The sequence below is a fragment of the Channa argus genome, chromosome 18 (genome assembly GCF_033026475.1).
Source record: "Channa argus isolate prfri chromosome 18, Channa argus male v1.0, whole genome shotgun sequence".
Taxonomy (NCBI): Eukaryota; Metazoa; Chordata; class Actinopteri; order Anabantiformes; family Channidae; genus Channa; species Channa argus.
Genome location: NC_090214.1, coordinates 6,451,144 through 6,473,734, shown reverse-complemented (window position 1 = coordinate 6,473,734; position 22,591 = coordinate 6,451,144). Strand labels below are relative to the sequence as shown.

Below are 22,591 nucleotides of genomic sequence, written 5' to 3'. Positions count from 1 at the left end.
AATAAATCACTCAATCTAAGTATTTAGTAACTCTTTAGGCAAGCAAGAACTTTAAAAATGCAATTCTGTTTTTGTCATTTGAAAACAAACCTGTTGTTGTTTTACAGTGAGTAGAGAGAGATGAGCATAAATGAGCAGCCATATGTGATTTTTATAGACAGGTCCTTGACAGCATCTTATTCTCTGTCTACTAGGACAGTCCCGTCTAGATAACGAGGATGTGGCAGATCTAGAACTGTCTCACAGGTATGTTTCAAACCCACACTTGCTTGTTGTTGACATCTTAAAAAATTTCCTTTTTTTTAGTATCTATGATTTTAGTCCAGTCATCCTAAAGTTAGGTTTTTAGGATTGTGAATTCAGGGTCCTAATGTTTTAATGACATGCTTAATATTTAAGCAACTTAATAATTAATTAATGTCAATTAATCAGTGTACCGTTATATTTACAATACAATGAAATGTGCAAAATATGCAGAATTCTGAATTGAATTTATTTGAGCCATTCATAATTCATAATTATTGAATGATGCACTCATGATGATTCTCAGGATGTTGGTTGGCTGAGCGATTTTGTTGTCCCCAGCCAGTTGCCTTATAACCCTCAAGGAGTGGGTGTGTGTTCTGTTGTTGACCTCATTTTGCTGCGTCAGCCAATACAATGCATTTACCCCACCTCTAACTGGGTCACTCCCATTCCTAAAGACATCAATCAAAAAAACATAGCATCCAGAATCAGTGATTAGAAAATATTGTATGTAAGTTTTTAACATTGCAAAACAGATTTTTGTTGCATAGTGAAATAAAAACGTAACTTTTCAGCAACACTTTGTTTGATCTAGATTAGAAATTGATGTTGGTCATAGTAATGTAGGTTAATCCATATTATCACTTATGTGGGCAGTCTTTGTGAGGTCCAGCGGGGGTCGCAGCCACTGCTGTCATATGAGGAGAGCATAAGAGATCCTCCTGACAGCCCGGCAAGAATCCAGCTGGAGTTAGATAATCTGCGTTTGGAGCTAGAGGGCGAGAGAGAGCTGCTGCAGCAGCACGTCAGCCTCCTCGTCCAGCAAAAGCTCACCCTGGTTGAATGCTCCAATGAGCAGCTGGACCTGTGAGTGTGTTCTATCCAGACAGCATGATGTTTGCAGTGAACTCCTCTTTAAAATCTTTCCAGCTGTGCTTCTTTTTTTTTTTTTTACTGAAAGTTGTAAATCTTCTGTCCAAGGCCATTTTTGCCTTCCTTCAAGCTGTTTGCATAGGGTCTCCCACAGCCAGCAAGATGATCGATAAAAGTCAGTGGTTGTCTGTTGTTTAGGACTCAGTTCTCCTCCTGTTGCCCATCCTTCCAGGTTAGCAAAAGAGCTGCAGGAGAAAAATCAACTGATCCAGTACTTGCAGAGCCAGGTCAAAGGTCAGACTACCAGCAGCCATCACAGCTCCCACTCTGATCTGTACGACTCAGACAGGAGCTGCTCCTCCCGCCATAGTGTCCCAGCCACAGAAGGTGGAGGACGAGCTCACAGTAAGTTCGTTCACATTTCTGGACATTGACTCATGAGAATTATACTCCTTTGTTGTTAGTTTCTTTCTAGTTAGTCTGAAGAAGTTCAATTGCCATAACTCAATCTTGGAAAGCACACAGTAAGCGTTTCCAAATGAAGTTATTACCGACATCTGATAAGATAGAATTTATTTGCGAATGGATGTGAATGTCCAGTTTTAGTTTCAAGTGTTATAGCTGCTGGGTGTTTTTTAGCTTATTGTGTACTGGACCAAGATTAACTTTGTTTGCTCCTTTTAAAAATGCATGTTTTTTCCCTTGCCTCAGTGATATGTCATAGACATGACCTCAATCATTGTCCATGGGTGCAGTCATTCTAGTCACAGCCTGTAATAGCACTTACTTTCCACTCTGATCCATTCTGTTGCAGTGAGCCATCCCACGGGACAAAGAATGTCCGCCAAGGGCATAGCAGGTGTCCAATTTCAACCTACCTCCGCATAAGGTTGCATTATTTAGTGGCACCTATCCGGTTCAGTGTTCAAAAAGTATTTCCCTTGGGAAAAGTGACAGTTCAGGATATTAGGAGACAAGTGAAGCATGTGGATATTTGAGAGGTCCTGCAGACCCAAACTCAAATTTCACTCAGTACTACAACACTGAATTTACACTTAAATCACTTTTTTGGTACCTTTTAAATTGCAGTGGTTCATCTTGTTTAGTAGATACTTGAAGCCTATCTATTACGTTCTAGTTTATAAACTGAAACCATAGTTCCTGACCTTGTGTTTATTTATGGCCTGCAATTGGAAATGGGCCTTTCACCCAAAAATGAAGAGATTCTTAGCTTGAATGGTTGATTCTTATATTTTGCATTCTGATTACATATCTATCTACCCATAATTGTCTCCCTGTTTATGTTTAGGCCAGCAACACCCAAATGACTGGACGGGAGCAGCTGTCTCTCCTGTAAGAGGAGCTCAGAAAGAAGGCGTGTCAGGTCACAGGGATGCCGCCAGCAGACTGCAGGGCCTGCAGAGGGAAAACGGGCGACTGCAGGAGCAACTGAGGGGCAGCGAGGAGCTCAATGCCACCCTGCGAAGTGAACTGGACCTGCATCGCTCAATTATGGCCCAGACTAACTCCCACCATCATGAACAGGATCAAAGCCATGACCAAGAGAGTCCTAAAACTGAAGCTCCTAAACGAGACCGGGACATGAGCTCACAGAAGAATGCTACAGAACAGCCTTGCACGATGAATTCAGGTATACCAGAGTTTAGGTTGGCTGTGTTTACTACATAAACACAAGTTCAGGTACGAACGAATTAGTCTAGCATCTGCCATTGTAGTCATGCTTTTTGTGTTTAAGGTGGTAGAACATACGTGATGTTTTTGTTGGTTTTGACACAACTTGCAAATTTCTTGCCTATCATTTTCCAGAATTTACTTTAACTTTTTCAAGGTGTAGTTTGTCCCATGTTAGGAACTAAAAAGTTGATTGATCCACGTCTTATGTTTTTAAAACCAAAACTAAATTCCCCTATTAGTATCTCTTTCATTTAGTATTTTGTATTGTCTTTTGTACAGATCTGTTGGCAGAACATCTACAGGAGATCCGAGCTTTACGGCAACGCCTGGAAGAGAGCATTCGTACTAACGACCGTCTCAGAGAGCAGCTTGAAAAGAGACTAGCTGAGGTGGAGAAAGACCCAGGTACATGCTGTCCTATTCTCTCTTCCACACAGTTATTTGTGGGAAATTTTGCACAAATAATAAAAAAGTAATAATAATTTCTTCTCTTGATGTAGCAGCTACCAACATCTTTATTCATGGCAATGAGGAGCAGGCTCAGTTGGCGAACGAGGTGCGATTCCTCTGGGGACAAAACCAAGACCTAAAGGAACAACTCAATCTAGCATCAAGAGGTAAACACACTTTTTTGTTTTACAAACTGTTTTGAGTATAATTTTTCCACATCTTGTCATTCAATAAATAGACAGACAGAAACTGAGAGACAATATTCTTCCAAGTAATTGTCCATAGAACTGGGTGAAAAAATGACCTAGATAATAATTGCAATAAAAATTCTGTCAATAACTGGTAAAAGTTTTACCTAAGCTGATCTCCTGCCAAAACAGAAGATGCAAAGACAGACACAGCAAGTGAATGTAAGCAGTGTTAGACGTCCTCTCAAGATGGTGGTGACGAGAAGCCAAGTCACATGCAGCATTTGACATTTAACACGCAACTTTTGTTAAAGTGAATGTGGATTGGGTTTTAAAATGAAAGTTAAGTGTGAAAAGAAACTTCTAAAACTGTCTCTGTAGCCGATGTCTTGAGCTAAAGATTGTTTGTACAAGATAATGTATATCTTATATGAACCAATTTGTTCAGCTGCAATAGTTAAATCCACCATAAATCCAGCAGAGTGACACAGAATTCTGTCATGCCAGTTTCACATTCTCAGTTATTTTTAAGTTTTTATTCATATGAAAATCATTTAAATTAAAATGTCTTTGACCAGGAACTTTAGTAAGTTTCTCCTGGAAAAAATGTGTCAGACTAAGTGGAATACAGCTGTTATTTCTCTTTCTCTGATACAGATTTAATGAACATTCCTGTGGGTAAATACAATGGTCAGATCAATCTTTATATATTATGTATATTATCACATTAATAATAATTCTTGATATTGATTAATATGGAAAATATGTTGGAATAATGTTTTTGCCTGTATCACCTTAGCCTTACTATTGACCGTTCTAGTTTTGTTTTGTGATTGCACTAACTTGGTAATAATGTTTTATTCCTCCAGAGAAGCAGAAGGAAAATGAGAAGCTAAGGGAAACTCTGGCCAGGCGGACGGCCAAACTGGAGCAAAGGAGGAAAGAGTGTGACGAACTGAGGCAGGAGAATAAGCGACTGTTGGAGAGGCTGGAGCATAGCAGCCAAGAAAACTCACAACTGCAGGATTCACTGCACTACAGCAAAGAGGAGCTGCACAGGTACACACACATACACACAAGGACTCCACATTCTATCGTTTCAGCACTGCATTGGGATGTGCAGATGTGCAATATTCACATCACAGGATGTGCAATATCAAGTGTGGCAAATGATTTACGCTACATGTAATTATTGCGGAAACAAAAAGACGCTGACCAAAAACAATTACTTTGTAGACAGTACTTTCATGGTGAGTTAACAAGTGTTTTCATTTGTTTCTCTCCAAAATCACTGCAGAAGAGCAGTCACAGTGCTACTCTTCCTATGATCTGTGCTGAAAATAATCAGTGTCTGTGCACGGATGCACTACCCATTTTTATTTCAGTGAACCGTCAATTGTAAATATCCATTTGCAAGAAAGTCAATGTGAGTGTTGTTACGACACTTACAGTAGTGACTGCAAGTGGCAAATTCTTTATTTAATCAATGTTTGTTGAGTAAATACTAGTGCATCAGCCACTAGCTCTCTGTCATTGTACTTCCTCAGTGTTTCAGCTGCACACATGTCCTAGTCATTCTAAAAGCAGTTCTTTCCAAATGAAGCTACTCAGGTCATCTAGTGAGAATTACTATTTATATCACGATGCATAAAGAAAAAATATTGCGATGCAAGTTTTTTCTTAATATCCTGCAGGCCTAATACACACAGATTGGTAAAATGAATACATTTGTTACGCAAATGAAGGTTTGCACTAATTTCCATTCGTCAATATTATTAGTACTGATTTGGATGCTCCTTCATAAACATAGGTTTTTATATAATATAATGATTGTATATGTATGACCTCTTGCTCTGATTCTTACTAACACAGTTGAATGAGGCTGATACCTTAGACCTGGATTCTAGGTCACTTTGGGCCATGTGTAGTATATATCTATTAGGATCGTTATTTTTGGTTGTTGGGGTAATTTTCTTTTGAGAATTTTTGTATGTTCTATAAACAAACAGATGAACCCTAAAATATTTGCAGTTTAGCACAGAAGTCAAGTATAAATCCACCCATAATAATCAATACATGGTCTTTCCTTTTTCCCATGTCATATCCCTTATTGGCTTATTGTCTCTTATTTAAGATCAAATTTCTTGTGGTGTTGCATGGTTTCTTTTTTTTAGGCTTCTTATTATTTAGACTTTTGCGTTTTGGGCTTTTCCAGGTTGCAGTGTGAGGTAAAGCTCCAGAGGCAGCAGCTGTCAGACTCCCAGCATCTCCTCCAGTCACTGCGAGTGGAGCTGCAAGTTCACGAAAAGATGAAGACTGAAATGCAGAAACACAACGGTACTTTAAGTTTATGTTGGTACCAAAGTAATGAAATTAATAATAAATGAGATCTCTGTGGCATTTAGAGATTTTAAGATGCCTTTAAAGACCGTCTGCCATCTCATATACTGTTGCCAAATAACAGCACTGCATTTTGTCTAAACTTCAACAAATCAACATATCAGCATTTTGAGCTTTAAATTGAGTCTGCACTAAAATACCCACAATGGCTTATAAGAATTCAACGTTTTACCATAGTAAAGTGGATTTCATTTAAGACAGTTGTAAAATCTCTAACATTCCAATCAAGTTTTCTTCTTTGCAAACCTGAACTAATGAAACCATGTTTCCTTTATTGTACCTGTCAGCAGAATTCAGTGAGATGACAAAAGAGCCTGTCACTTCCTCGGGCTCAGTGGACCTGGGTGAGCTGCTGTCGGAGATCAGACACCTGAGGCTGCAGCTAGAGAGGAGCATCCATACCAACGTGGCACTGCGACAGAGACTGGAGGAGCAGCTGCTCAGAGGACCCAACCGTTCAGAAACCATCAACATTAACTACCTGCTGTCGTCTCCAGGTACAAACACATGGCACAGACTCATGCTAAAACCTGTGTCATGAGCAGAGGCATGTCACCACACCACAAAATCTGCAAGCTCATGCCACTGTTACTTTTATTTTTGTCTTAGATGAAGGGGGCAGGTCACCAGGTCGTGATGCTTACTGTCACTCACATCAGACTCACAACGAACACATAAGTGTCCACCATGGTGAGACTTCTGAGTTGGCATAATGGTTTTTTTTTTTTTTTATTGTATTAAATACAAGCTTATACAGATTATTATCATCGTTCTCATGTGTTGAGCTTTCCTTAATACAACATTTTAACATTTGGACATGCTAAAATCTTTTCAGATGACAAACGTCAGCCTTATTCAGAGGTGGATGGCGGTTCAGTAACCAGCAGCTCTGGTGAGAGTGCCTCTGGCGCTCCCGCACGCCTGGTGCCGGGGCATCGCATGTGGGCTAATGCCAGTGGGCGTCATATATTGGGCCTGATTGAGGACTACAGTGCTCTCCGCAAGCAGATCTCCGAGGGCCGTAAACTGTCGCGCAGCATGGACACACAGCTGCAAGCACTTAAACAGCAAAGCCCTGACAGCAAGGTAATGACAGACTATTTAAAAAAAGCTTTAAATGGTATTTACCAGTATTGCAACGTAGTTAAGTCATTGTGTGTGTGGATCTTCATAGGTGATACAACAGCAGCATCTGAAGAGTCTGTCTAGCAGCATGAACACCATGCAGCAGGTGTTAGAGGAGGCTGGTCGACTGCTCAAGCTGGTGTGGAGAGTGTCTTTGCCAGCTGGTAACACAGCAGGGGAGGGTAGCAACAACCAGCAGGTGCAGCTGACATTTACTAAGACACTTTATTTAATAAATCTGATTAGATATCTACAGAACAAATATTAATCTGTTTATCCTCCAAATCAGGATGAGCTGCTGAAAAATGAGATAGCCAGACTGAAGAGCAGGCTTTCACAGCAGGAGAGGATGCTGAGTGGAGCTGTTAAACGCCTCCGCACCACCAACCAGCTCAAAGAGGGAATGGAGAGGGTCATTATCGATCAGTGTATGTTTATCTGGTTTTTGTTTAACCTTACACTGCATTCAAACTGTAAAATTGATTTATTGCAACCAATGTCAGGATTTGCTTCCCTTTTTTAGTATTAATATAAACTAAGGGTGTTTTATTTTGGATTGTAGAAAAACAATCTGAAATGTCACATTTTCACAATCTCGTGTAATTTTATATTAATAAACGTAATAATAGTTTAACTTTATGCGCTTGTGTTTTACATGTATGCAAAGAAATTTAAATCTAATTTTAATATTTTCTACCTTTTATGCAGTGTCTCTAACCCACGGTGTATTGAAGAAAGCCAGGGGGAATTTAGAGGTGAGTTTACGCAAATACGTAGGATCTGGTTAAAATGTACACCTCAATATCATTTTACTTTAGTGAATCACTCTCCTTCCTTTTCATCTTCTCTGTGAAATAATGATAGACAAATTACTGCATCCTCTTTGGCCTGAAAGGCCAGTCTGGAGGACCAGACGAAGGTTAGTGTGGTTGAGGTTCAGGCGGTAATGTGATGCATGAGGTTCATGATGTGTTGATTTGGTTTTGCCTGTTGCATGAAGCAGATACCAATGTCAAATCATGATGCACTCAAGAAGTGACAGGTTGTTAGGACCACATATCACAAAATGAACTGTATAACTATTTAGTTGTTTGTGCACACAGGTATTTTTTATTTACTAGTTTGGAAAAATACATTTTCCCCCTTGCTAGGAGTCATATTTTGATATTTGGATGTTAAATATTAAGTTACAGTCAGGAGATGCTTAAAAAAAAGCATTAAGAATGAGGGAACTGCCAGCCGGGGTCAGTGCTAACGAGAGAGAGAGAGAGAGAGAGAGAGATCTATCTTCTGTTAGTGACATTCATGAGAGGTATTATTTCTCTCAATGTTTGGCATGAAAGCATTAAGCAGCAATTTGCACAATTATCACATGCATGTGTCTGCAAGCTGGTGTGAAACTTAAGTATTGTGTTTTGTCTCCAGGACCACCTGGTGTTCCTCTGCATGTTTGTAGAGTGATGTATGTCATCTTCTGTTTCAGGAGGTCCCAGTCAGTGGCCAGTAGGGGACACGGCCGACTCTCAGCAGATAAGTGGTCCTGTTTCTAGAGGGTCCTCAGAGGGTCTCAGCAGTGATACCTCTTTGCACTGCAGTTGCTAAATCCGCTGATTCATTGCTCTACACTGCTTTTGATAAAGTAATTACCTAATGGTTATCCTGCCATTTTATGCAGCTGTAAACTTTCCATTTAATCTCAGAACTTGCACAAATCCTGCCTATAATTGGATTTATTTTGGGTACTAAAGTTTAAGTAATTTTGATTTTATAGGATGAAAATATTTTATTACTGACATTGTTTTGTTTTATTTTCAGCTGTTAATGTATAGGATGGTTCAGGGTGACCGTGTGTCAGAATTATGTGTAAATTCAGTAAAGAAAATATTAATGAAAACCAACTGTGGTACAAAGTCCCTTTATTAGCATTTACTTTTTTAAAAGTACAAATGGTTGCAGGTGTTTCAAGTCCAGAATATGTATCCAAAATGAAGATTTATAGAAAAGTAGTATAACAGCTTTCCAAAGTAAATGTTTCCACGACAATGAAGAAAATTATGGTTAAACTGGTTAAGTAGCACTTAAAACATATCAGAGTGACCTATAAAACTAGGTCTTGGAAAGATGAACTACAGTCACAGACTAATGTTTGGCAGCAGGAACAGATACATAACACTTTGGTTGTGGTCCTGTCATTCGATTAAAACAGTAATTCTAGCTAAACAAACCCAATCCAGATACAAAACTTTTACTACTTGAACTACTATGCTTTTTAAATGTACATAAAATGAGGCTCGTTTCTTCTCAGCAAATATTTCAACGGTGAGGGAAAAATATATATATGTTCAGGATTTGTGTCTTCTGCTGGCAATCTACATCTATCTCTGCACAAGTCTCACAAAGGCCTGAACAAGCTGGATAAACGGCTCCTGACCTTCATGGCTCACCTTGGAGCCAGGTGTGGATGGTTTGGATTGGGTGGAGGGGAGGATGCCACTGGCCGGAGACGATGGAGAACCCCTGCGAAAGTGTCGAGAGAGACTCGAAAGCAGAGTGCTCTGGAGGTAAAGAAGAGAGGGAAAACTAAGTTAAAACTAATATTCGATATTAAAAGATAAGAGGGGTAATTTCCTTAATGATATATCCTGTAGAAATATCGACAGACATCACCGCTTAAGAGAACTTGACTAACATTGTTAAAAAAGACAAAGTACGAGGCATAATGTCTCACCAATTCAGAACTGAGTTCCTGCTTGAGCCTTTGTTTATCTCGAGGGAGGATCGAGGGATCTTTGAGACATCGAACGGCCTGAGAGATGAGGACGTAGAAACAGTTTTCCATGGTGAACATCAGCAATGATCTGGGGGGGAAAAAAAACAAGCGTTGATCTTTTATCAATCCCCATCAGAAGCATAATGTGATAAGTCACATTTAAATGTTTAAAATAGAAGGAAGAAAAGACTCACTTGAGAGCTTGGATCTCCTCTGATGAAGCTAGAGAAGCTATACTAAGGGAGACGGGCTCTTTCTTCTTCTCCACCTGTAAACATCAAAACAGTCAAGGACCTACTGCATGTCAACTCGAGCTGAAAATATTTAAGAACAAACATTACACAGTCAACATGTACCTCACTCAACATGCTCAGGGCCACATTGATGGTGGCCAGCAGGGTTCCAAATGAAGGAGCCACATCAGGGTCAAATGCTGGAGTTGTGAAGCTGAGCACAAACAGGGTCCGGTACTCTGCCAAGTCCATACACTGATGCACAGACCAAGACTAATCAGCATTTTGCTCTTATGCATTTCTATCTTAGTATAAATGTCAATATAAGTGCTGTTTGTTAAGAAGAAGTTAGGAATGGTGACGCAATCAGTATAAAAATAATTAGAGGTAATTCGAATCAGAAGAACCATCATAAGCAAGCGGACCTGGTCCAGGAGGATCTGGCAGCAGTCTGGGGTGAAGTGCTGCAGGGTTGCCAGGGTTTTGCTGAGGATCTTCAGCAGACTACACTGCACTGCCAGCAGGGCCTTCTGCTCAGCCTCCTCTCGCTCCCCTCCTCCTGCGGTCTCTTTAGACGGGGTCTGTGGGGGCTTCTGTGTCCTGTGGAGGGGACCAGGGGGCAACGCCTCGCCATTTTTGGCCTGAGAACATTCCAAAACAAAGAAAGAGGCTGTTATTTAATCTAAATATAGAAACACTGATTTTTACAGTGTTTTTTTTTAGATTTATATAAATAGAAGAACATTGTAACACTTGTAGCTTAAGCTACAGAAAAGAGCAAATCTAATGAGTGTCTGCCACTATTAAGTTATATGATTGAGTTCCAGATTGTTCACCTGGAGGTAGTGATGGAGCATCTTCTTGCTATGGAGCAAATATGTGCAGGTCTGGCAGAGATAACACAGGTTTACCTGCACATTAGAGATGGAAAGGAAAAGAATGAGTAACCAAAAGCGGAATTTGAATAGCTTCACTTTTTTACGTAGGGTGTTCCTCTAGACTTACCTGTATATCCCGGAGCAGTTTGGGCAGGTGAAACTGCCACTCTTTACAGAAGCTGGAGAGCTGCAGCAGGAAACCAACAGTGTGATCAGCCTCGTCCAAACACGCCAAACTCTGAACTGTTCGTACTGCATTCAGACACTGAGCAAGGTAAAGAAGACAATAATTAAAAATGCTGTCAGCAACAAAAATAACAGCTAATTTTTCACACTTTCTGTTATCGCAGTCATACCTGCAGTATGCGTTCTTGATGAACTCCAACAAAGTCTAGGGCCTCATTGATGAAGTTGTAGCGCAGAGTCTTGAGCAGACTCTCCATTAATGACAAGCAGAGGCGGTACACACCTGGCCAGCAGGCAGAGTCCTGGGACTTTCTGGAGAAACTCTGCCCGAGCACATGCGTATACTGTGTTACTGCATCATGTTAACTCCTGTAGAAATAATTCTGTAGGCTTTGTTACATGCAAGGCTGACAAATATAAAGTCACTACTATTATTTTATTTACCTGTGATGCTCCATTTGAGGAGACCTCATAAACACCCAGGAGAGGGAGGCAGATGGTCTGAATGACTCCTGCTCCCGCAACAGCGGCTGCCCCCTGAAGGGAAAAATAAAATAGCCATTTGACATCTTAAAGTAACATAAAAACTGATTTTAAAGTCTTAAAGTAGAAGACTGTGCTTTTACCTGAGGAGTGCGAGCCAGTGTGAGTAGTAGATGAAGTGCAGCCTCAGTAAAGTAGAGGTTGTGTTTGGATCGTAGGCTTAGCTCCACAGCGGTGAGCACAGACGGCAGGACTGGAACTTTCCTCATCACTAAGACCCAGTGCTCACCATCCTCATCAGTTCGACACAGCTCCTTTGCCAAGTGCAGAGCTAGCACACAGACCTGATGAGAAGGGAGTAAGAGGGAAAATGGGGTTTATATGCTAAGTGATTGTAAATATTGATGCTGTCAATGCTGGTGAAAACACCAGAAACACAACTTTGTTTTCACTGAGTTTTTGCTCCTATCACAGTGTGAAAGCGCAAAAAAAATAAAAATAAGAATTGCTGTAGAGCCAATATAATAGTTTGAAGTTTAATCTACAAACAAATTTCAATGTCCATTATCCCTGTGTCGACTCACTCCATCTCTGTGATCCTTATGTGTTCCACGGGGAGAGTCAGTCTCCATGCTGTCCTCGTCCTCCACCGTCTCCCCCATCTGGCTCATGTGGCGAGTATTGTCAATCAGTCCAAGAGCCTCATCTTTCACTGTCTCACACACAGACAGCAGCAGCTGGGGGAGCTGGGAAATATCCCTACCTGTTGACAGACAGACAGACCGACATACATACATACATACATACATAAATAAATAAATAAGCGTGCTAGAGCATCATTTTATTCAAACAGATAAAAGAAATTCCTCTTACCGTTAAGTTCTTGAATCTGCAGTACGGAAATGAGTGCAGAGAAAATTTTGGCCTTGGTCCTCTCCATCATCTGCTGGTCAGCTTGCAGGATGCTCTCCAGGATCAGGGAAAGGGGAGGCAGGATGTCAGGAGATGTTGCTACCACACTACAGACAGGAAGAGAGTAGAAAGAGGTTTGAATATCTGAAATGTTGACAATTAAGAAAACCTGTCTTGGTCAAATGCATGAATACACACCTTCTCCACTGTTTAAGGAGGATGAGTAGTAGAGTGGCCATCATGGATCCAAGACGAAGACAAGGCACAGACAATGGTGTCGTCAACTAAAAGAGATAAAAGGTTAGAAGCAAAGTAGAAAGAAAGTGGTGGGGGGTGGGGATTATATATTTAATGCAATAGTAACTTACAGCAGCTTTTGTCCCATTCAGGACGTCCTTGAATAGTTTCAGCTTTGTGGACTCTTCTGTTACCTGCATCACTTCAGACTGAAAAAATAAAATAAAATAAAGCAAATGTCATTGCAGCTAAGTTCTCTCTAGTCTATCTGTAGATCAGCTCCATCCACTGTGAAAACAACATTACATTTGGCAAGCCAGCCAGCATTCACGTAATTTAGCTTAGCATAAATGTTGCGCACATAGACCGCTATTAAATATCAACGTGATGATTTATCACTTTGGTATGACATTGATAAAATGGAAAAGAAACAATATATAAACATAATAATGAGCTTCAAGGTGCTGATAGGTGGATTTTGTTACATACAGACAGAACCAGGCTAAATGTTGCCCCTTGTTTTCCGTTGGCTTTATAACTAAAGTATACACATGTGAGTGGTATCAATCTTATCTCAACAAGAATGTGACAAATTTACGAAAAAGCTTATTTCTAATAATGCCGAAATAATAAGCTTTGACATACATGACTAGTGGAAAGGATTAGTAGCATTCGCCAAGCAGAGATCAACATCTGGGTTTCTGCAAAGTAGCAGATCCCTTCTTCCTCCATCTCTGTCACATGACACACCAGAGACTTTACATACTGGGACCAGTATTCATAACGTCGCATATTGGAGAACCTCTGCAGCCCGTCCTTCAGAGACTGCTCCAAGGAGCCACTGCAAAAACGCAGACACAATTAACGTGAACCAATCTGGTTAGGAGCCACCCTCTGTAATTGGCAAATAATGTGATAAATATTCAGAAATTACTTGACAACATAGTAGATCTCCAGGCCAATGATTTTCATGACAAAAGCACATGTCTCCAGAACACAGGGCTAATGGGGAAAACACAGCCCCAGAGTTAACACACATCACATACAATTACTTGTGTAATGGATACAGCAATAATAAAGAAAAGTAAAATACCTCTGTGGTTTCTGAAGGCGGGGTGAGGGTTCCAAAGAGGGGTGTTGTCAAATTCTCCCAAAACCGCTCTCTGGGGGGAGGAAGCAGTAACACTTTCAATAATAATCATTTTCTGAGTTTTGAAATCTAGCTAATAATCACATTTTTCGAAGAAAGGATCATCTGGGGAAAAAAAAAAGTGCTTACTTTGTACGTAAAACAGAAATAGCACTATCCCTGCGATCCTGCCAGAGGGCAAGAAGGAAGGCCAGGGCAGCTCGGTGGAGTAGTGGTGGACACCAGTATTTTCCCTGCTGTTTGGAGTCAATCAGATCCAACACCACATGAAGACAGCTCCATTCACCAAGTAGAAACTCCTACAGGTAAATAATTAAGTACACAAAGGTAGTTTTAATCCAGATGTAGCGATACTAAGATAATATTAGTACTACACACGTCCTGCAGTTTGTACCTTTGATCCCTCGTTGCCATCTTTGACTTCCAGGTTGAGAAAAAGCTCAATGAGTCCAGGTTGAGTTTCCACAGCAACTGTGAGAAATTCAAGGATCATGACCTTGATCCTCATGTCTTCTGTTTTGCTCTGCAGCCGAGTAAGGAACGCATCCCTGATTGCAGCAGCATCACTGCCAAGACAGGCATAGACTGACATGGGAGCCACCTAGAAACAAAATAGAAGCTCAATAGTAATGTCTATGCATCAAATTACATGCAGATTCTGTCCGTACACATAGGAGGTCTTACTGTGGCAAGTCTTTTGAGCAGCTGGATTGCAAGGCGAGGCAACGCCGGGTCGTGTTTATGGTAAATATACTTTGCCAGGATAACTATGAGATTGTTACCATGGCCTCCATGCTGTGTTAGAGCCTGCTCCAGAGGGGACACAACATCAGATGGTGGTTTCAGACGGATGACATTGTTTGTGACAGAAAAGGCCAGTTTGACTGTCTGTATCAAGATCTGTCCGGGACCCTCAGAGCCACAACTGCAGAAAATTTAATAAATGTATTACCCAACATGACAACGCAATGGTAATTAAACACAAACTAAGCATGAACATATGAGACTGTTCACCTGCTCGGCTGAGCAGCTAAGACAACATCTATGGTGTCAACTCCAACTCCCATGATGTTGACAACGGCCTGTCCAGCCTCAGTGTTTGCCAGGCTGTAGATGCACAGAGACTGCAGGGTGGGAGAGCTGCATCAAAGAGAGAGAGAAGCAAATTAACAGCAATACTTTTGACATTTAATATCCACACTAAATAATTGAATGTACAAACGCAGGTTTTATTCTAAAATGCAAAGCAAGGACCACAAATTACATATTTGTATCCTTAATAAACCACTTTCAGATTTAGGAATGGTTATGGTCATATTTGCATCTTCCCCATTTACATAAAAATGTGCAGGTTAACAGAGCAAACACACTTAAATCCCATCAGACTTATGCTTACCTGCCCTGGCCCTCTCCCTCTGGACTTAGATTGAGAATAGAATGGATCAGCTCCAAAATGAGACAACCTGCAGTAACACAGAGCTGGTTTTTACCCAAGTTTTCCTTCTATTTTATTTTAAGTCATGAAGTGGTAGGTGTCCTCCCTACTGCAAGGAAGGTGTCTTTACCTATTCTCTCCCTGACTCCATAAGTGTTGTAACGCCACTTGTGGTATGTGGGCAGCATCTCCTTTAGCACCAGCAACACACAAGGGATCAGACCTTTGTTTTGAGTGCTTCCAAGCTGACCCTGAAGAGAAACAGGAGGCGGCAAAGAAGAAATGACACATGATGCACATTATAGCAGCAGGACACCACATTTATAGATTAAATCATAACATGAGCTCTTTTTAGTTTATATTAAAAAAAAATCACTCTTTAGTTCATGGTACAAAGTGTTGTTTAGAAAATATCAGTGTACATCTTATTTAGTCTTACTGAGCATTTTGCTATTACCTTGACCAGAGTTGTAATGAGACGAAGGAAGGCAATGGTCACAGCATACTCCCCCTTGGGCTGTTCAATCTGGACAAGCATGTTTCCATAGTTACCTGCCTTCATCCCCTCAGCACTACAAAAAAAACTTTTTATTAAATAAAAGTCTGATATGTGACAGGCAAGTTAAACATCAGGCAGCAACATTAGGGCCTTTACATTACCTTACACACTGAGCCATACTGGTCAAAGGGGTAGAGGCAAATGGGAGGAAACCAGTGTGGTGGAGACTCGACCACACCTGAAGCATTTAAAAAAATAAAAAAATCCTCCTTGAATAGGAGGATTCAAGCAGAAACATTTACTTATAAATGTCATTTGCTGTTCACACTGGAGTTACACACCTTCCCAGGCATCCTCGCAGCCAGTACAGAGAGGCAATTCACACAGGAGGCAATTACATCTACAGGAGGGTTGATGACCGATGTTAACCTAACAGACGACAGCACAAATTCATGCTCAGTTTATGAGCAAATTGGCTTTAAATTGGTACAAGCACAAAGTAAAAAATGCACTGTGAATTCTCTCTGTAATGTTAAATTACCTCTGCAGCAACATGTAGATGCGTGAAGTGAGAGGCAACAGACAATCCGACACAGTCCAGTCTGTGCTTATAATCTTATGGACCAAATCCAGAATGGGCTTGACACGTGCACAGTGAGCGATAACATCTGGCACAAGATAAGACAGAGAAACAGAGATAATTATTAATTCTGAAATCAACACAAATGGATCTACTTTTGTTACAAGATGAATACTTTATGGCTTTTTGGGGGTTTGAAGATGATTTTACTTATTACCAATATGACTTTGGACTCTAATGGTAACTACTGATGACCATCTAGCATTACTATTCCCCATTTGAACACTAACAACTGATAGCACTGCATAAACAGGGTTGGCTAAACCATTTAAGAGTGAATTATCAATCAGCAAATGTTCCTTGCATCAATCCCACATTCACTACCCATATGCTGTAAACAATATTGTCTTGTTTGCTAAACTACAAGATCCAGACGATTTAGGTAATAATTCTGCCTTCTAAAATCTTCTCTAAAATAACATTTTAAATTATGATCCAAGATGCCTTAATGAAGAACAAATGACATGAGGCCAAAAGCCACATACAGACTTGGGAGGGCACAGAGTACAGATTCAGATAAAGCTTTTTTTCAAATTTGATGCCAGTAGTAATAATACTGAAGAGCCAGATTCAAAAGAGTATCTAATGAGTTTAAAAGAATATATGAAAAAAAAAAATGTGTGTACCTGCAGTTGAAACAACATGGAGCAGCATCTCTACTTCGCAGGTGAAGAGAGTCCAGGAGCTGTACGAGTAGTCCCAGCGCACCACGTAACCCTGCTCACCTCCAATCATCACCTGGCCCAGCACTCCCTGTGGCATCCATAGGTTAGTCTGCCCAGTGCCTGATGGGTAATACAAACTGTTAAGACTTATGAAAAGCCACCAGAATATTCTCACAGTAATTATGACCCAAAAAAATAAATAAATAAAAACCTTACCAAGAGGGTAAAGGAGTTTTGGTGTTTGTCTCCTCCACAGTGTCTCATCGTCCTTGGAGATGATGTCATTGGGTTTATGTTTGTAAACTTGCGTGTAGAAGGACATCTTATCCAAGAAGTTGTAAACCTGTCTCACAGAAGTAGAAATACATTGCAAAACAATCTACACACTGATACGTTGAGTGTGTATTTATGTATGAAATCTACCTTTTTAACAGTTGACTTGTTTGACACAAGTGCAGTTAGAAGCTGCAGCAGCGGTCCGATCTTATGAGGGAACATCCCAGCTGCACTGTCTAGGATCATTCCCAATCCCATGTTGGGCTTCTGGATTTAAAAGGTGAAAAACAGGTAGTCATTATTCTCACTATCAGAAATCTTAAAGATTTAATCTTTTGTTTGTTTTCTCACCATCTCCCAAAAGACTTCAGCCAAATTGGGAGCGGAGAGGACCTCGGATGCAGCGTCAATCAGGTGAGAGCACTGCGTTGCAACACTGTCAGTCTGTCACATGCAGCATGATGAAGGCACATTACCAACACAAGTTACAAATATGTCCAGGGGTATGAACAAGAGTTTTAAAAAACAAATGAAGCGTGTACCTGTAAGCTTTCTTCTTCAAAAGAGGTGATCACAAATGAGAGGAGGCCATAGACACACATCTTTGCGGTGCTTGCTGTGCACTGAAGACAGAAGGAGTCATGGAATTTTTACTATAGTAAACAGTACTAAGCTGACAACAGATGATGGTACTTATGGGCATGTGTATGTTCAAACTGTAAACACCATAAATATGTGATTTTGTGTTGTGTTTGTTCAGGGGTCAAATCCAGAAAATTTCAATATAGTACTCGTTCCCAATAAGAAGTATTTCTAGAAAGGTTGTTCTTTGTGAGAATGTGGGACACTCTGGTGGCTATACAAATATAAAACAAAGAACGAGGGACATCCTTGTGAAGTCTATTTAGTTCAGATCTTTCTCATAAAACTGTTTCAGGGTACACGCATGCTTCCTGTCTGGGAAATATTTGAGACACTTCTCTAAAGCGTTAAGTTGAGACCTCATGAATAAACCTGTTAGTTCAATAACTGGTCAGGGTAAGTTAGAGAAACAATAAAGAGATTGTAGGATCACTCACAAGTGTGGAACAGGATGACTATAGGTATATAGTATAAGTTAAGGTAAGACGTACACAGTCCTCTTGTACGAATACAGTACACATAGTGTGGATTGAAATCGTTTTTTTTTTCACCATTATTGTTATTTAATAACTTCAAGTTGCACTACACCAGCCTCAAGTGTGTCTATGTTCACTTACATTATTCCCTGAAACTCCAAAGCCTTTCAGCATGGTCAAAAGGTACTTGAACACCCCCAGCTGCAGGGCAGTGTTGCCTATCCTCCTGATCAAGGGGCTTGATTCTTCTGGTTTAAGCGTATGTCTCAGCAGGGCCCAGGCCAATAGTACTGGCCCATGATGAGGGATGTCACCGAATGTTAGCAGCAGTTGATCTATCTCCTGGAACAGACAGAGAAAGTATGCACATTAACAGATTGGTGTTGTTTACTCTAGGTGTCTAAAAGAGTGCTTGTGTGGATTTGTGGAATTCATCTAAAAATAATGTTTTAATTTATAGTTTCCCCATCCCTCCTTCAAAACATAGAGAAAAGGCTGCAATGGTTTCACCCACCTCTACAGCTTTACACAACTACTGCAATACTTTAGCTCATTACTTTATTTTACAGCCTGTATGCTTGGTTATTATCTAGGCTCCAGTATAGCATGATAATCTATATAATTAAACCTTAATGACATCTGGTGCACTGAAGAACTGATGTTGGTCTGGACAGTCTTCCAGGGCACACTTGTGCAGAAAGTCTATGTCCATTCCCTCAACCAGGATGAGAGAGCTCAAATATCTACAAAACAAGGAAACATACAAGAAATTAATGATCACAAAGATATATAATAACCAACGTGCAACATATTTATGTGCTGGCATCAGTTTTGTAACAGGTACGATAGAAAAACTGTTTAAAGTGCTCTTACCCAATGCGGTCAACCAACGTGTCCATGCTTTTGTCTACTAGGTGTCTGTTGGTCTGTCGCAGACCAAAACCTTGCTCCTTGAACATTTTGGTGAAGCTAAGCAGGTCAGACGGGCTCATTTCAAAGTAGGCATAATATAGAAAGATGATCTCCAGCAGTAGAGATTGTTCTCTCAAACACTGCAGAAACCATCGAGACACCTGCCGCTCCGTCTAAAGGGAGGAACAAATAAGTAAATAAAGACTTATTTAAAATGTTTTTTACAAATAAATGTTGCTATCAGTTATCACCGGCCCATAAATGATTTAAACAATTTGTGATATTTACATTAGATCAACAATATATTGGTATAATAACCAAATATGAACCAAACAAATGTATAAAAAATTATTACCATGAGGTTTCCACGTGTTTCCCATGTTGGTGCTTCTGCTTTGAAGAGAGTCTCAAACTGTGATTGGTAGTTGCTCACCAGGTCTTTCTCCAGTTTATTGACACAGTTACAGTACTCAGCCTGGGCAATTACAAACACAGCAAGAATTATATTTCACATTGCAATTACAAAAAATTTTTCCAGTTAAAAAAAAAACAAACATACATACATACATATAAAATTAAGTATATATTAAGTATAATTAAACCACATTCTTTGACTATTTGGTGTGACCTAAAACCAGCAGCTTCATACTCTGTAGGGATGTCGCTCATCCTGAAAGTACGTCAGCAAGAGGAGAACACATCTGAGCAGACACATGCGCTCCTCGTAGTAATAGTCAGCTATCTGTAAAGAGATTTAAATTTAATTAATTAAATGGGAAAAGCTAAACCACACATCAAATATATGGTTGCAGATCTCTGTATTTACTTACCTTCAGCAGCAGTGCTTGACTTTGCCGCTCATCTTTGAGAACAACCTGCAAACAAGGATCTGTTATCTGAATATTTTACATGAATACTTTTAATATTTTGTTCCTCATGAAAAATGGTAAAACTTAATTAACTGCATAGTTGGCTACAGAATCAAATTTAATGTACAAAAAGTATCACAGAAAAAATAAAAACCGGGATATATTTATTTATTTATATTTAGCATGACATATTTTCTGATATTCTGACACCTTCTACATTGCACAAGTGTGTCAGAACCTCAAACACACATTGTAATGTAATGTAATTAAAAAAAAAAGATTGAGAGTAAAACTGAAAAAAAAATGACACCTTTAACGAATCCCGGGTTCCTCTGTAATCCTCCTGAAGGTAGCACTGTAAAAGCTGCACACTCTGCTGCTCATCAAGACCCTATACAATTGTTAAAGCATTAAATCATGGTTAACGTCTTGAAATAAACCACAATGTTAACATAGTGCATCACCAATTTTACAATAAATAAATATATAAAGTATTTAAAAATCTTACCAATAGTTTACTGATTCTCAGACCAAAATCCTTCAGTGGTTGTGCAACATCTTTTGTTTCCTTCACTTTTCCAGCAGATAAAGAGCTGGAACAAAAAATGCTACCAATTAAACTTCAAGCTGTAATAAATGTGGATGCATTTATAACTTAATAATAATAATAATAATTCATTTTATTTATCAAAATACTATTTGCTTTACCTGGGTGGCTTGTAATAACTGAGTCCTTGATGTAGTCTGTCCCAGTGTCTGTCAAGCTCAGCCTCCATCTGAGTCTGTTAAAGATTTAATAGAAAAATAAATACATAAATAAAAGCTTGGGTCACTTAGACTAGAATCATTTTAGGTACCAATTTACTTTAAAAAAAAAACGTTTTTGAGTTGCATTTATTACAAACTACTTGGCAACTTTAAATATTTATGTGACATATAAACCCAGCACAATGGTTTATTTCACCAATTATATGAATAAAAACAAACTAAAAGGGACCATTTGACCCTGGAGGTCAATCCTTTATTAATCTCAAATTTAATCTCAACTTTGTTGTGACAGCAGCACAATTCTAGCATATAGAAAAGCTGCCAACAGGTGGCAACATAACATACTGGCTCTCGCAATGCAGATCTTCCCATCAATATGGTCCATAACTCTCGGCAGCTCCTAAAAAAGAATGGATGTTTTAGTAAAACAATAATTGACCACAAAGTAGATTATTTAATGGCATGAGGAAGCACAAGTTCTTCTTTTAGACAAATTAGAACTCACTAATATGATACACTTGGACAAACAAAGTTTACGTTGATTTGTCTGGTACTACAGAGCACACATTTTTGCTAACAATTCTTAATTATTAAGAATTGTTAATTATAATTTTTCCTACGTACTGTAATAAACAATGGATGGATATGCATAGTACTCGCACCATACATGTAAAATAATCTTTTACTTTCCCATACAGCCTAAGCTATTGCTTTGCAAGTCATGGATTGTGAGGCTCGTGAAAGCATTTTTAACACCGTCTCACCTCCATATATTTACCTTTACATTAAATATGCATGTTCATGTCAACTAACTAACAAACTGCTTTGCTTGTTTTACTAACAAGCTCTCCTGTATCAGCTCCCCTGCGGTTTTCATTTTCAAAATTATGTTAATTGAATTATTTCCATTCAAACGTTAAGCCAAATTAATCACTCTCCTTTATTTCTAAACACAACCGTTAGCTTCTCATTTTGTACCGCCTGCTAACCAATTTTAACTACCCGAACACTTAAACTACACATATGAACGTTATAAGTTACTGTTTAACAATATAGGTCCACACGACTACGTGACATTCTGTTGTTGACATGAGGCAAACCGCGCTGCTGGAAAGCCATTCAAATCTTTAGCTAACTGCTAGCTCTTGCTAAGCTACATTAGCTTGGTACTAAAAGCTTAAAAGCCGCGTTGTCCAACAAAAACATTACAGTTGATATGACTTAAAAAGCAGACACTTTGGGTAGAGGTTTGCTCATTGACAAATACGTTATTTAAAAAAAACATTTCAACAATGTAAACGTTGATTAAAGTTTGCCACTAACTGCCTACCTAACGCTCATCTCCGATTCCGCCATCTTCCTTCCTGCCATGTGATTGGCTGTTCAGCGAGTTCGTCATTGATGTCGTGGGGCTTATTCTTCTTCGTTGTACCGTGTTGGACTTCGTGATGCACCACGTTAGTTGTTTCTTTATCGCCATCTCCTGGAGTTAAAATAATGTTGCCCTAGTCCGTCTGTTTAAAGTTCGTCCTTTAAAACATTTTAAGGATCAACTTTTATGTGTCACATTAATACTGTATTTT

The 22,591-nt window shown here is 39.5% G+C and overlaps 2 protein-coding genes across 22 annotated transcripts in view; one reads left to right on the top strand and one right to left on the bottom strand.

Annotated features, from left to right (window-relative positions):
• cdk5rap2 (CDK5 regulatory subunit associated protein 2) overlaps positions 1-9,308 on the top strand; it is a 32,325-nt gene extending 23,017 nt beyond the window's left edge. For 9 of the 21 annotated variants that reach the window (XM_067484974.1, XM_067484966.1, XM_067484981.1 and 6 more), the window contains 17 exons: positions 195-246; positions 904-1,113; positions 1,352-1,524; positions 2,429-2,770; positions 3,094-3,219; positions 3,315-3,431; positions 4,110-4,142; positions 4,322-4,511; positions 5,668-5,789; positions 6,140-6,349; positions 6,462-6,542; positions 6,688-6,938; positions 7,027-7,176; positions 7,267-7,405; positions 7,686-7,732; positions 7,842-7,896; positions 8,461-9,308. In XM_067484974.1, the coding sequence (XP_067341075.1) occupies positions 195-246; positions 904-1,113; positions 1,352-1,524; positions 2,429-2,770; positions 3,094-3,219; positions 3,315-3,431; positions 4,110-4,142; positions 4,322-4,511; positions 5,668-5,789; positions 6,140-6,349; positions 6,462-6,542; positions 6,688-6,938; positions 7,027-7,176; positions 7,267-7,405; positions 7,686-7,732; positions 7,842-7,896; positions 8,461-8,579 (2,417 nt within the window). In that variant the 3' untranslated portion in view covers positions 8,580-9,308. The remainder of the gene's footprint in view (positions 1-194; positions 247-903; positions 1,114-1,351; positions 1,525-2,428; positions 2,771-3,093; positions 3,220-3,314; positions 3,432-4,109; positions 4,143-4,321; positions 4,512-5,667; positions 5,790-6,139; positions 6,350-6,461; positions 6,543-6,687; positions 6,939-7,026; positions 7,177-7,266; positions 7,406-7,685; positions 7,733-7,841; positions 7,897-8,460) is intronic. The other 12 variants (XM_067484983.1, XM_067484980.1, XM_067484984.1 and 9 more) reach the window with 10 other exon arrangements.
• A 39-nt stretch (positions 9,309-9,347) lies between these two features.
• Positions 9,348-22,484, bottom strand: nup188 (nucleoporin 188). The gene is made up of 43 exons (XM_067484986.1): positions 22,339-22,484; positions 21,354-21,408; positions 20,949-21,022; positions 20,749-20,833; positions 20,551-20,631; positions 20,202-20,246; positions 20,021-20,113; positions 19,727-19,846; positions 19,333-19,544; positions 19,088-19,202; positions 18,601-18,801; positions 17,884-17,964; positions 17,693-17,785; positions 17,489-17,608; positions 17,282-17,408; positions 17,027-17,185; positions 16,302-16,428; positions 16,102-16,189; positions 15,922-15,998; positions 15,719-15,833; positions 15,392-15,512; positions 15,223-15,289; positions 14,841-14,966; positions 14,511-14,751; positions 14,221-14,427; positions 13,956-14,125; positions 13,770-13,839; positions 13,611-13,678; positions 13,322-13,517; positions 12,808-12,885; positions 12,638-12,723; positions 12,401-12,546; positions 12,112-12,290; positions 11,671-11,871; positions 11,489-11,581; positions 11,215-11,367; positions 10,986-11,123; positions 10,817-10,891; positions 10,406-10,621; positions 10,104-10,235; positions 9,942-10,015; positions 9,706-9,835; positions 9,348-9,532 (listed from the first exon to the last, which is right to left on the bottom strand). The coding sequence occupies exons 1-43, from the start codon at positions 22,377-22,379 to the stop codon at positions 9,353-9,355; spliced, it is 5,256 nt and encodes a 1,751-aa protein (XP_067341087.1). The 5' UTR covers positions 22,380-22,484; the 3' UTR covers positions 9,348-9,352.
• Between the last annotated feature and the right edge of the window lie 107 nt (positions 22,485-22,591).